The sequence below is a fragment of the Gymnoscopelus microlampas genome (genome assembly GCF_963454915.1).
Source record: "Gymnoscopelus microlampas genome assembly, chromosome: 11".
NCBI lineage: Eukaryota > Metazoa > Chordata > Actinopteri > Myctophiformes > Myctophidae > Gymnoscopelus > Gymnoscopelus microlampas.
Genome location: NC_139948.1, coordinates 7,638,466 through 7,651,486, shown reverse-complemented (window position 1 = coordinate 7,651,486; position 13,021 = coordinate 7,638,466). Strand labels below are relative to the sequence as shown.

Genomic DNA, 13,021 nt, shown 5'->3' with positions numbered 1-13,021 from the left:
TCTCTCTCTCTCTCTCTCTCTCTCTCTCTCTCTCCTCTCTCTCTCTCTCTCTCTCTCTCTCTCTCAGCCAGCCATAGACACACATGCACAGGTCTACGAGACCACTGTCCAGGGTGCTGAAATTGACCTTTTAGCTTATACTATCTGAATGTTTTGAATGATGATAGATCACTGGGTCACGCAAGGTTTTCTGCACCTGTGTGTGTTTATGTGTGTGCGTGTCTGTGTCTGTCTCTCTTTATGTCTTCATGTCTATCTGTCTCTGTCTCTCTCTCTTTCTCTGTTTCTCTCTGTCTCTCCGTTTTCCCTCCCCTTATTCCCCCCCCCCCCCCCCCCCCACTCTCTCTCTTTGCCACACGAGCCCCAGTGTAAACACGGTGTACCCAGCATCCATCAGCTGCCAGGGCCCCAGAGCTGTGCTGCCTATTGCACTGAATGGCTGTTTGGGGAATAGCGTGTGTGGGTGCATTTACAAGTGTGCGGCAGAGCACCCATGAGGTGCCTGGGTTGGCCCAGTCAGCCATCAAAAAAACAAAAAAAAAATCGTATTTTTTTATATTCATGTGATGTTATTAATAGTCTTAGTGTTTTGCCTATTATTTCTAAATGCAAAGTAATCCACTTCCTGGTTAAGTTTTTCATCACACCAGGGGTCTTCAACAGGGGGTCCGGGACCCCTAGGTGGTCCTCAGAGTTACTACAGGGGGGCCGCCAAATCTTTGTGATATGATTTTTTTTAGAACCCTAGCATCGCTATTCTGAGGAGAACTTTATAGCCAAAAATAGCAAATCTACGAGCTTGTAGATCTGCTATTTTTGGCCTTACGGTATAGGTGTACAGGGAAAAAAAGAGCAGACCAAGTAGAAAATAAGAAGTTTAATCTGAAACACAATGTTATACAACATAGAGGGGGTCCCTGCTTCATCTCTCTCTCTCTCAGCTAGGGGGTCCTAGGCCTGAAAAGGTTGAAGACCCCTGCATTACACCATCGCTCCTCGCGGCTGAGCACAAGGATACGGCCATACGGGTTTGAATCCGACGCCCCCTGTGTTGTCTCGCACGTCTCTCTCTCTCTCTCTCTCTCTCTCTCTGTGCCCTTGGTTTGCTGTCTCTCTACGCTGACCTGGTCTGAAGCAAAGCATAGCAATGCCAAAAATACATCTAGGAAAAAAAACAGAAGAGAACCCATGAGCATTGTCTCAGTGTGCGTAATGCTATTAGTGATGTCTGTACCGTACTCTTGTCTCAAGGAAAAAGCAAAAAAATAGTCCTCGTCTCTAAACGCCAAGTCCTTGAGAGGCTTGAGACGCCTCTGGAACTCAAAGTTTAATAACAACAAAATATAGACGGGAGAATGTAGAGGGACACGAAACCAAGGGCGTAGAGAGGAGAGGAGAGAGAGGAGAGAGCCGCGGGACAGGAACACCGGTCGGATTCAAACTCAGTCAGTGGTGGAAAAAGTACTCAAATGTTTTACTTAAGTAAAATGATCAATACCGCAATGTAGAAGTGCTCTGTTACAAGTAAAAGTCTGGAAATGTAAAAGTACAAAAGTATTGGTATCAAAATGTACTTAAAGTATCAAAAGTAAAAGGACTAAAATGTTTGAAAATAGCAGATCTACAAGCTCACGACGTGTCGCGATGCGACACGTTGTGAGCTTGTAGACCGGCTATTTTCAAATAGATTAGGTATAAAATAGGGCTAAAGTGGTTAATGTATGTTTTATAATATCATAAGTTATATCTGAAAAGTAACTAGTAACTAAAGTTTTCAATTAATTGTAGAGGAGTAAAAGTACAATGTTTGCCTCTGAGATGTAGTGGAGTAGAAGTAGACAATTGGAAATACTCCAGTAAAGTAAAAAATACCTCAAACTTGTAAAAAAGTACAGTACTTGAGTAAATGTACTTAGTTACTTTACACCACTGCTCTGAGTCCTCGCGGCTCTCAAGGAGCACACGGTCCACTAACTCAGGTGTTGTTCACAGCCTTTCCATGTCATGGTTGAACCACCAAATATAGCCATAGCCTCTGACCATGTCCCCCTATAGACCGAATCATCATGACATGACACCAAAACCAAAACTTTATTTCCGGGTAGATGACTTCAGCGGCGTCGCATTGGAGCAGCGTTATTAATTTCTGGAAGAACAGGACACTTATGACATACGTATGTTATGAAAACGTCCTGGAAATATACCTGGAAATATTAATATTAATATTAATAATAATAGTGTTCGGGTTGGGGAATCTCTTGGGAATCTCTTACACACAACCTGCAGGCGAGTGTGCAATGGTGTGTCTCAATGTTTGTACACGAATAATTGGTCTATTAGCCATAAATAGCAGTGTAATGTTACTTCCATCACAGGTGTTACCAATGGTACTAATTAAGGCTCTGTTCCATCTAGTGTAGAGTCTATTCACACTAGATATTATGTTTGTGAATAAACAAACAAACATGTTTTCTTTTTTCTCTTGCTGAAAACTGCAAAAAACACTTTACTTTCGTATCTATGATAGTATTGGGCTTCACGCCCACAAATGTCACTGGACATCCGTACGGAAAGCCCGTACTTCTCTGTACAGTACATGTACACAAAAATCGTATAAAGTGCGGACCCTGTAGCCCCGGATGTTAACTCGACATTCGGAACCAGTGTGCACTGTATTAGTCCCTATTTTTCAATAGATATGTGTTTTAATCCCATCTGTGTCGGATTCTGTCGGAAGTTCCCGGTATTCCTCAATGGGCGGTAGTGACGGGGCGCATCCGGTGAAAACCAGAGCCCCAGAGCTGCGCTGCCTATTGCACTGAATGGCTGTTTGGGGAATAGCGTGTGTGGGTGCATTTACAAGTGTGCGGCAGAGCACCCATGAGGTGCCTGGGTTGGCCCAGTCAGCTATCAAAAAAACAAAAAAAAATCATCATTTTTTATATTCATGTGATGTTATGTTTTGTCAGAAGTTCCCGGTATTCCTCAATGGGCGGTAGTGACGGGGCGCATCCGGTGAAAACCGGTATTACACTCAATGTAAACAGGACATAAACGAGGGGGGGGGAAATGGCGTTCAGGCACAGACTAATACAGTGAACAAAGATTCCAAATGCCGAGATAACATTTGGGGAAACCGGGTAAACACCTATATTTTGCATTTGTACATGTTTGGAGAATTACAGGATTTACTGGCAAAAGTCCAGGACTATCGTGGATATGCAAACGTCAAAATCGATAAGATTACTAATTAGTCTTGATCCAAGGCTAACAACACAACCTTAATTAGTATCATTGGTAACACCTGAGAAAAAAAGGAACATTACACTGCTATGTCATGCCCATACTGTATGTCTGACATGTGGAAAAGGGTTTATTGTACTATACTGGCACTGCGGTGCAGTTCCTGCCAGCCCGGCTCCCAGGACCTCATCTACCGCTGTGACGCAGTCCCTTGCTTTTTAATCACATCAACTCATAATTTAGCTCCCATTGAGCGTGGCTAATAGATGGATGACATCATTCGGGTGGGTCGATAGCACCTTTCAGCAGAGAATTACCCCACTATCAATCTCAATACCAATGGATCCACACAGCGCCAATGTGCTCTGAGGGACAGAGCACCACACAAAGATAAGATACCGTTGCTGTCGGGCAGAAACCTTGTATCTCCATATTTCAACTTTTGTTTTTGTTTTTTCCCCCCTTAAATCAATGCCCTACTTGTTTTTTCCACGACAGTATCACACAAAAGTAGTGAAAATTTCAGGACTACAAGTAGCAATTGCAACTTGTAGATCTTTTTTCTCTGTTTATGTTTTGTTTGTTTTTTTACATGAGTGGCTAAGTCTGTCTGTGGATTTTATACGTATTGAATGAATGAAAAAGGATTAACACAAGCTTGTGACTACGTAACAACATGGGAACACAGGTTCTTATTTCCGTTTCTTGAAAAGTGTTTTGGACATACAAGGTTTCTACCCAACAGCGATGGACAATAATGTATGACCGGCCTCCCAGGTGAACTCAATTATAAAAGCCATGCTTTTAATAAATGGTGAATGGTCAGCATTTTTATACCATCTTTAGCCAAAGTGCTTTACAATGTGTTTTACATTCACCCATTAACAACTCTCCCACAATCTTGGAATGCTACATAGAGTCTGTAATTCTGCCTCGCAAAACTTCTGCCCAGGAAGCTGTCATCTTCACAACTAGCTAACGTGCGCTACGGGTTGCCTTCCAGGGCTGGTAGACTTTGGCAGGCAGTTGTAGAGAATTGGAATGGAATATGAGAAATCTGACTGATACATCTTGATCACATTCCTTCAATGTGTGCTGTGAGTGTTGGACAAACGTTGCCGGAGTTGTTAACACAATGTGTGTTTAGAAGAAAACGCAAAATAGTGGAAAATCTAGTCTGGCACAAATGGCCGGGGCCTTGCGTCTTGATCCAAGGAAACCAGGGGGAAAATATTTTGATTGTATATGGTTCAAGAGTTACAGACCAAAAAGTGACCTGTTAAAAGTGTAGTATAATGAACTTGTGCTCTTCCTCTTTGACCTGCCTGTGGATTACTCCAGTGTCAGTTACCGTATGTGGACTATGCGGTGGACACTTTTCACCTTAACCCTTCCATTGTGTTTTAGAGTTTAAATGGGTAAAAAAGTACCCTTTACATTTCTTTATTGGAACAAGGCTTCATGATATCCTTATAAACAGCTATTTTACCGCACCAAAATGAAGTATCACCATTTTAGATCATTCTGATGGCCTCTATAGAAAAAGTAAGTAAAGTAAAAGAAGTAATTTATTTTTGGACGTGTGTGAAATGTATAATTTTTGGAGTATTTGTGGGCTGCGTTAAATCATGGGTCTCACACACACACACACACACACACACACACACACACACACACACACACACACACACACACACACACACACACACACACACACACACACACACACACACACACACACACACACACACACACACACACACACACACACACACACACTCGGACATACAGGTGTGAAAATAGTCTCAGGCCTTTGGCGGAAACAAAAATAAATTTCAAAATATATTTTAGAATTTCCATTTCTGCTAAGCAGCTAGATTGGTTTCCAGTAGGAGTTATTTACGCGAAGGCACAGGCCAAAACGCAAGTGGGAGGGAGGGAGGCAGGGTGTCCACTTTATTTTCAGCGCTTCCAGACTAAACAGACTGTTAGATGGAAGCGTTTTGCAAATTGTGTGGAGCCAACAGTCTGTCTCCAGAGATGACCCAATTCACACACTTTCACACACCGACAGCGGAGGCAATCACGCAAAGGTACCGCCCTCATCAGGAGCAGTTAGGGCTTCGGTGTCTTGCTCAAGGACACTTTGACACGGAGCCAGGAGGAGCCCGGGGAGGGGGGCGGGGGGGTCGACCCGTGAATCTTCGCCACTCTACCGCCTGAGCCACACCGGCCGAGTGGTGGACAGTAACGAAGTATACATTAACTTGAGTCAAATTATTTTGAGAGTCTGTACTTTACTTCTTCATGTGTATATCTTTGGAGACTTTCACTTGACTACATTTCAAAGACGAAGCTTGTAGATTTTCTTTACTCTTTAACATTTGTAACTCAAAAATTTGCTTCTGGGGGTCCCTAGAACAAAAATATGTTCACAAATATATATTCAAAGATTTCCACAAATTTTCCAAGATTTTTCCAAAAAATAGCAGATCTACAAGCTCATAGTGTGGCACTCGGTGCCACGCTAATAGCCAAATAAATCTAAAAAGACAGAGATGCGTTCCCGGATTGAATGGGTTAACTCAAGTATAAATTTGACAGAGCAACTTTCACTTGCAGCGGAGTAATAATTAACCAGTACGAGTATCTATACTTTGACTCAAGTACTGGAGTTGAGTACTTGGACTTGGACCTACACCACAGGACCTGCCCCACTAATAAGACCTGTGTTAAGTGTTTTGGTGCCAGGGCTTGGCTGGATGGTTCGGCCCATATTTCCTGGTTCCTCTCCGAGGAGGAACAGGCGAGCCGCACAGATGGTCGGCCAGGCAGGTTGAGTCTCGGGGGCGCGGACGTGAGGGATCGGTCTGGAGCGGAGGACCCCACAACACCGGATGGCTATACCGGAGCCGCCCTCCTGCTTATAGACAGCAGGGGTGTGAGCTTTTCCACGCAAAGGACTCCTAAATAGCCATAGCCCTCTGGCTGCGGCCCCCCTATTGTGAAATGGATATGTTTTTAAAAGTCTGAAAATAGCTGAAAATATGAGATCTACAAGCTCACAACACATGTGTGTTATATATATATTTTACACACACACACACACACACACACACACACACACACACACACACACACACACACACACACACACACACACACACACACACACACACACACTTATTCTTCTTTCTTTCTTCACAATTGGCCCCTCTAGACCTCACGAGGGGAATGTGGAGCCCATGGCAGGGAACTCAAACACCTTCCCTTCTGGCCTGCCTGCCTGCCTTGAGAGGGCGAAGAAACGTCATGTCCCCTGTCCGGCGTCCCTCTCAATACAAGGGCCCTCCTCCACGGCCCCTCGCATGTGACAAGTCACCCAGAGACTGACCGTTAACCACAAGCTGTCATAACGCCCCCCCCCCCCCCCCCCCTCAATCCATCCGAGTGTCACATTCACAGCTGCCGTGCAGACGGCTTCGCTGAACCACTTAAACCCGGCTTTATCCGGTTCCACCCCCCCTGCAAAGACGCTCCTCCGTCCCTCTCAAGGAACATTGGGAACTCTATAACCTATTTAGAGCGATGACATGATTTGCTCGGCAGGCATAAACCTCTTTAGCGGGGTCTATTGCACTGTAGGGAGGGATGTGGACTTCACCTTTGCTGTCCCCGCGTCCCGTTAAGACCAATTGTCAGTAATGGATAATAGCCAGCGTTTCCTTTTTCCCTTTCCCCTCCGCTAATGAACACCCATATCAGTCTCTAAGGTGGTCAGGATTGATGGTATGGCCTAATCGCCCACACACCCTAATTGATACCCCGCCACGCGGTGCTTATATTTTCCCTTTATTGGGTCAGCGCAAGATCGCTGTGAGATTGTACAACGGCGGAGCGGCCTAATGGCTAATTTATGCTTTGTTGTGTGCCGGTGTCGCGCGGCTAAAATAGACGACCTACAAGCTCACAACGCGGCACAGACGCGTCGCGTTGTGAGCTTGTAGGTAAGCTATTTTAGCCTTGCGACACCGTCGTACGACGGAGTACGAATTGCGCTTAACGAGCAGCTCGCCGCGTTGAGTGGTAAGAAATCACGGCGTTGCTAATGGTATGGGAAGAGCTTCTTAACTACAATGCTTAATGGCACTCTCAAGTTGGACGCAAAATCAATCGAGCGGGCTATGTTAACACGCAATGCATGATATTGGGAGGACTCGGGTAGGTGGAATTGCAGGATGGCACTTTTGACTTTAAAAAGTATCTCCAAAGATAATGTGTAGCGATTTGTGTGAATCTTGGACTAAGTAGGCGTAGTAGTAAAAAAGTGAAGAAAATGAAAAATGGCAGAAACTGTAATTAGACACAGGCATGTCCTATATTGGAATGGCATTTTTTTTGCTGGCACAACTTTAAGGTTCAAGAATTATAAGCCAAAACAGAAGCTGCCTGGTATAGCGGTAGCATTTGGTTAAACAAAATCAGGCCTTTCATTTTTTTTCAAATAAAAAAATGATTTGCTTCTTTTGATGCTTTTGTGTGAAGCTGTAGTATGATCAAGTAGGGCGTTCATTTACGAAAAAACAATATACTTTTTTGAGAGGCAGACGGCCGAACTGAAGGGCCACGTTGGCCATGGCCACCTTGGTAGCATCCTCTGCCCCCCGCAACCACCACTCCTTCTCATGTAAACACACTGCTATATTTGCTGCTACTGAGCTTTTACCGATGTACTGTATGCATTGTGTGTATGTGTTACCCTTTAAGCGTATCCTTTGATTGATTGATTGATTGATTGATTGATTGATTGATTGATTGATTGATTGGAACGTCATGTTAAAAAAGGAAGTTCAACGCAACCTTCACTGAAATAACACGACAAGGATTATCGCGATGCGACGCATTGTGAGCTTTTAGATCTGCTATTTTCAAAGGATTTGCATATTTAGTGTATACTAAAAACTTAAAACTTAAAAACTTGTGAAATGGGACATTCTGCATAATGAGTTTCAACTTTTGGTACTTTAAGTACATTTTGATGTCAATACTTTTGTACTTTTACTCAAGTATATTTTGAATTCCGGACTTTTACTTGCAACAGAGTATTTCCCCTTTCTTTTGTTTATTTATTATTATTTATTTATTTTTCTTAATATTATTATTTTTTGAACTGCTCTCATGCGTCCTTCAATGCATGAGGAGCTAGCAAGCCGCAACTTATCATCTGACAGGGGGGAGTTTCCCCGGTAGGACGTAGCACGTGGAAGGAGCACGTTATTCCAACCAATTATTTTCCCCTCCATCAGGTTCCCCGGCTGACCAGGGGGAGGCAGTATAGAGACCAGGATCACTACATGTTTTTGTGAGGGTACCTACCCTAGGGGACACGGGGAGAACATGCAAACTCCACACAGAGAGGCCCTTTCGCCAACCCCACCTAGGGTATGGGCACTGATGACGCAGAGGAGAGGACACGCCCCCAGTGCCCACAGCGTCCCCCGCTAGCTGTGAGGCGACAGCGCTATCGACTGCGCCACCGTGCCCCCATTTGATTCTTGCCCCATTGATACTTTTACTTAAGTAAAACAGTTGAGTACTTTCCCCACCACTGGCGGTACACTTACGTCTCTGTCTTGTTGGACTGCCTGCGGCAGGGCACCGTGTTGCTGACACAGGTGCCGGTCTGGGGGTCCACGGCCTCCACGATGACAAAGGGCCGCTCCTCCAGCGTGGCCACCGTCAGGTGCCTGTAGTCGGACACGGGCTCCAGGTAGCTCCCGTAGCGCGGCCACACGGGGTACCGCATCTGCAGGATGCCCATCCCGAAGGTCCCCACCTGGACACAGAGGAGAAGGTCAGTATTAGGGGTGTCGGAAAAAATCCATTCATAGTTTGGATTCATTCTTTATTTTTGTTTTTATGTTTTAATATATTTCTTTTTTTCCCCAGTATTTTTGTATAATTACACTTTTTGAGAAGTGGCAAGTTCTGGGCTGAATCGGGAAAAAATATCGATTTTGAAAACAACGTTTTTGAGTCAAGAATCGTTTGTTTTTTTAATCGTTTGAAAAAAACGGAATCGTGACCCCAAGAATCGGAATCGAATCGAATTGTGAGATAGCAGACGATTCACAGCCCTAGTCAGTAGGCTTAAGGAACAGGCTCTACGCACAGCAGCCATACTGGAAAGAAACTGGGCCTCTTCCGTACTTCCTTCACAGGTCTTACCATTTATACTATGTGAGACTCCATTGAGTGTATCACAGTACAGTAGTTCTCAAACTTTTTTAATTTCAACGACCCCTATAACTCTGAGAGTGTACCAATGGAACCATTTGTCAAATCAGAGTTACACACCCGTGAGACATATCAAAGTCACACGCCCGTGAGAACCCCCTCATGGAACCATGGACCACACTTTGAGACCCTAGTGGTGTTCAGTAGCAGAGTGTTTCCAGTGAGCTAGGCTGCACTAGCCTTCCTGCTTTCGTGTATAGAGGGGCGGGTTTAAAATCAGCGCGGAGAGAATGCGCCTGATCCTATTGGTTCACCGGCTTGTGTGCAAAGTTTCACGCCAATCGATCTAAAAGGACAGGACAGACAGACAGACAGACAGACAGACAGACAGACAGACAGACAGACAGACAGACAGACAGACAGACAGACAGACGGGAGCGAAAACATACGTCTCCGGTCCCAAAGGCCGAGACAATAAAGAGCCCATGCAGCAGTATGATGTAAATAAACATCTTTTCACCCCCATCGGCCCTGCAAGACGGATGAGGCGGAGACGTGATGGAGAAGTAAGGATCCTCTGGCGTCCGGTCATCCCAGATGAAGCAGTGTGCTTTTTTGGTGGAGGATAAAGACGCACGGCGGGCCGTAGATCAGCCCCACGTATAGCCTTAACCCATTAAGACCTGAGGCCGATTCTACAAAATGTCTTCTAAAAGACTTTTTTTCATGTCAAGGACCACCCAAAATTGAATATGTCCGCCGACCCATCTCGTTTTGTTCTAGGGAACCCCCCAGAAGCAAAGATTTGAGTAAAATATTTTGTCTTTAAAAATACATATGTATATTCAAAGATTTGCACATATTTTCCAGGTTTTCCAAAACATAGCAGATACTACAAGCTTGTATAGCTGCTATGCTTGAATTGCAATGTGCTATTTAGCTCAAATCTAAAATGACAGAGATGCTTTCCCGGTTTGTATGCGTTAATCCTGTTGTCTCTAAATCTCAGACTTTGAGATTGCTTATGCTGTTCTCCCCCTATTTCTCTGTGATTTGTGTGTCTGGACCTGAACACAGCGGCGCGTATACTATTCCCGCCCGTAGATAATTTGGGGGAAATTGATTTTTGGGTCACAGGATAGATTTAGAGCTGGCAATTATACATCTATCAGCATGAAAGGCAATTCCGCCCCCGCCGGCTATTATTACACCAATTCCCCCCGCACGATTTTCAAACGTCTGTGGGTGTTGTAGGCAAGGCGGGTATTCAAGCAATTCCAAATTTGTTTTGCAAGATTTCAAATTAACCGTTCACACTTACTTGACAATACCCCCCCCCCCCTCCCCCCCGCCAGCAATGCGTGGCAATGTGTTGTCATTGGACCTATCTGTCTGTCTGTCTGTCTGCCTGTCTGTCTGTCTGTTAGCAAGATAACTTGAGAACGGATGATGACTTCCATGAAACTTAGGTAGGAATGATCAGTAGGCTGCCCTAAAGAGACGATTATAGCTTTTCAACTTCAACTCCAATTATTGTCACAAGTTTTAAGTATTGCCTTGGGAACAAGCGGTTCTCCAGCCATGTTGGCTCATAAGTCGGAAGCCTATCTCCTGTTTTCCCTCTGCTGCGTTCTAGGTTTTTTTTTTCCGAGGGCATACGATATGCTCGACATGCGCATGGTCGTGGTTACGCTCGCGCGTGGTCAATGGATTAAATGGTTAGTAGAGGGCTATGCTTTTTTTCAAAAAAATCTGCACGTCATACTACGTATATAGCGTAACACAGTAGAACACACCACTGCCTCTGGACATGATGCAGATATAGTCTCACAATTTTTAATTGCCTCCGATCATACAGTCTGGAGCACGGAAGCTCTGAAAATGATGACGTGATAAAGTGGATGTGACGCCACCTCCCCGCTTCGGTTCTGTTTTTACAGTCGCGCAAATTTGTAGTAATATAAATCAAAATATTAATAATAAAATTATGACGAACGGAGGACAGCTTCCTGCCTCGGATTTCGGGAGGCGTAGTTCCAGACTCCATATAATGTAGCGTTCAGAGATTGTGGGATAGTCTGGCTACGCGAGACTGATGCGAATAATGTCATGGAGCCTTAGCCCCAATCATACTCCTGATGCTGAGTGCCAAGCAGGGAGGCGCTTCGTATACCGTTTTCATAGTCTTTGGTACTCGGCTGGGGATTGTACTTCTTCCACCACTGGTTTAAACAGCGGCTGGAAATCAAGATTTAAAAAACATGGCTGTGCTCCTCCTTACAGCCAACCGGATCAAAGCGGTTTGAACCAGCTGACACCGGCACCCTATTCAAAGTAACGTGCTGAATATAAAGAAACTATAAGCCAGTGTCCAATTTCCAGGCATACCCATTAGGACAGTTGTCACATATAGACGAGTGAAGACAGATGAAGGCCTGCATATTTATTTCCCTTGTCTGAATGGACAGCTAAAGAATAACAATGTCTTATCCATTTAGGCCTGGACGAGCGGACAAGTGTTAATGTTCTGCTCTGGTGAAAACGTCTTCTGGACAGTTAATTACACCCACGGCAGGGAGAATATATGGAGAGACGTGAGATATGAGTTTCACTCAATGTGTTATCATCATTTTACCTGACATACAGTAGGGAGGGAGCAGATAGTGGCTGGCTGAGCCTGGGGACTTCTCTCACTAACTGTAATGTTGAGACGCTCGGTATCAAAGTCAAAATGTACGTTTGTATGTTTAAACCTGAAGTATGCCTCTAACCATGTTCCACCTGCCTTTCCTATTTTGCCTGTCATTTAAGGTGGAAAAACCTTAAACAATTCAACCTTCCTCTCCTATATTTCCTGTGATTAAACATCACATCGCAATGCTTTGTGAGCTTGCAGATCTACTGTGTCATTAGTTTGGCTGTTTTCGTATGACACGATTGTATGAAATAGGGCTTAAAGGACGACTTCACCCATTTTCAACCTATCTTCATATAATTGGTCCTCACTCATGCACATTATAATATTATGGCACCAATTTTGTCTACTCTCTCTGTGTCTCAGAGGAGGCCTGTGGACAGTTCAGAAACCCGCCTACCAGTGACATCATCGATGGGGAATCCAAGCTAATAGAAAATGCAGGCTTTCTATTCCTGGAAAGTTAGCATGCTATTATGGAAGCTATTGTTCTAGTGTTATACAAATCAAAATAAAAAATGTGAAATCTTGTTTGTAAAAATAAAAATGCCTATACGATGATGTCACTGTTAGGCACCCTCCTATGAGACACAGAGTTAGTAGAATTAGTTTATCATGAGCATTAGTGAGAACCAATTATATGAAAATGGGTGAAGTCGTCCTTTAAGTGGTTAACCACTTAAACACTCTATTCTCCTCTATTCTATTCTATCTTATCTTTTTTCCCCCATACCAAATCTCTTCTCAAAAAATAGCAGATCTACAAGCTCAAAATGTGGCGCAACGCGCCACGTTTTGAGCTTGTACATCTGCATTTTTGTTGGCCAATGTTCTTAAAGTGGTTAA

The 13,021-nt window shown here is 44.2% G+C and overlaps 1 protein-coding gene across 1 annotated transcript in view; it reads right to left on the bottom strand.

Annotated features, from left to right (window-relative positions):
* Window positions 1–13,021, bottom strand: part of grin2ca (glutamate receptor, ionotropic, N-methyl D-aspartate 2Ca) — a gene marked incomplete at both ends in the record, with an annotated part of 127,311 nt that overhangs the window by 41,102 nt on the left and 73,188 nt on the right. Inside the window, one exon of the mRNA XM_084072387.1 lies at window positions 8,868–9,079. Coding sequence (XP_083928513.1) covers window positions 8,868–9,079 — 212 coding nt within the window. The remainder of the gene's footprint in view (window positions 1–8,867; window positions 9,080–13,021) is intronic.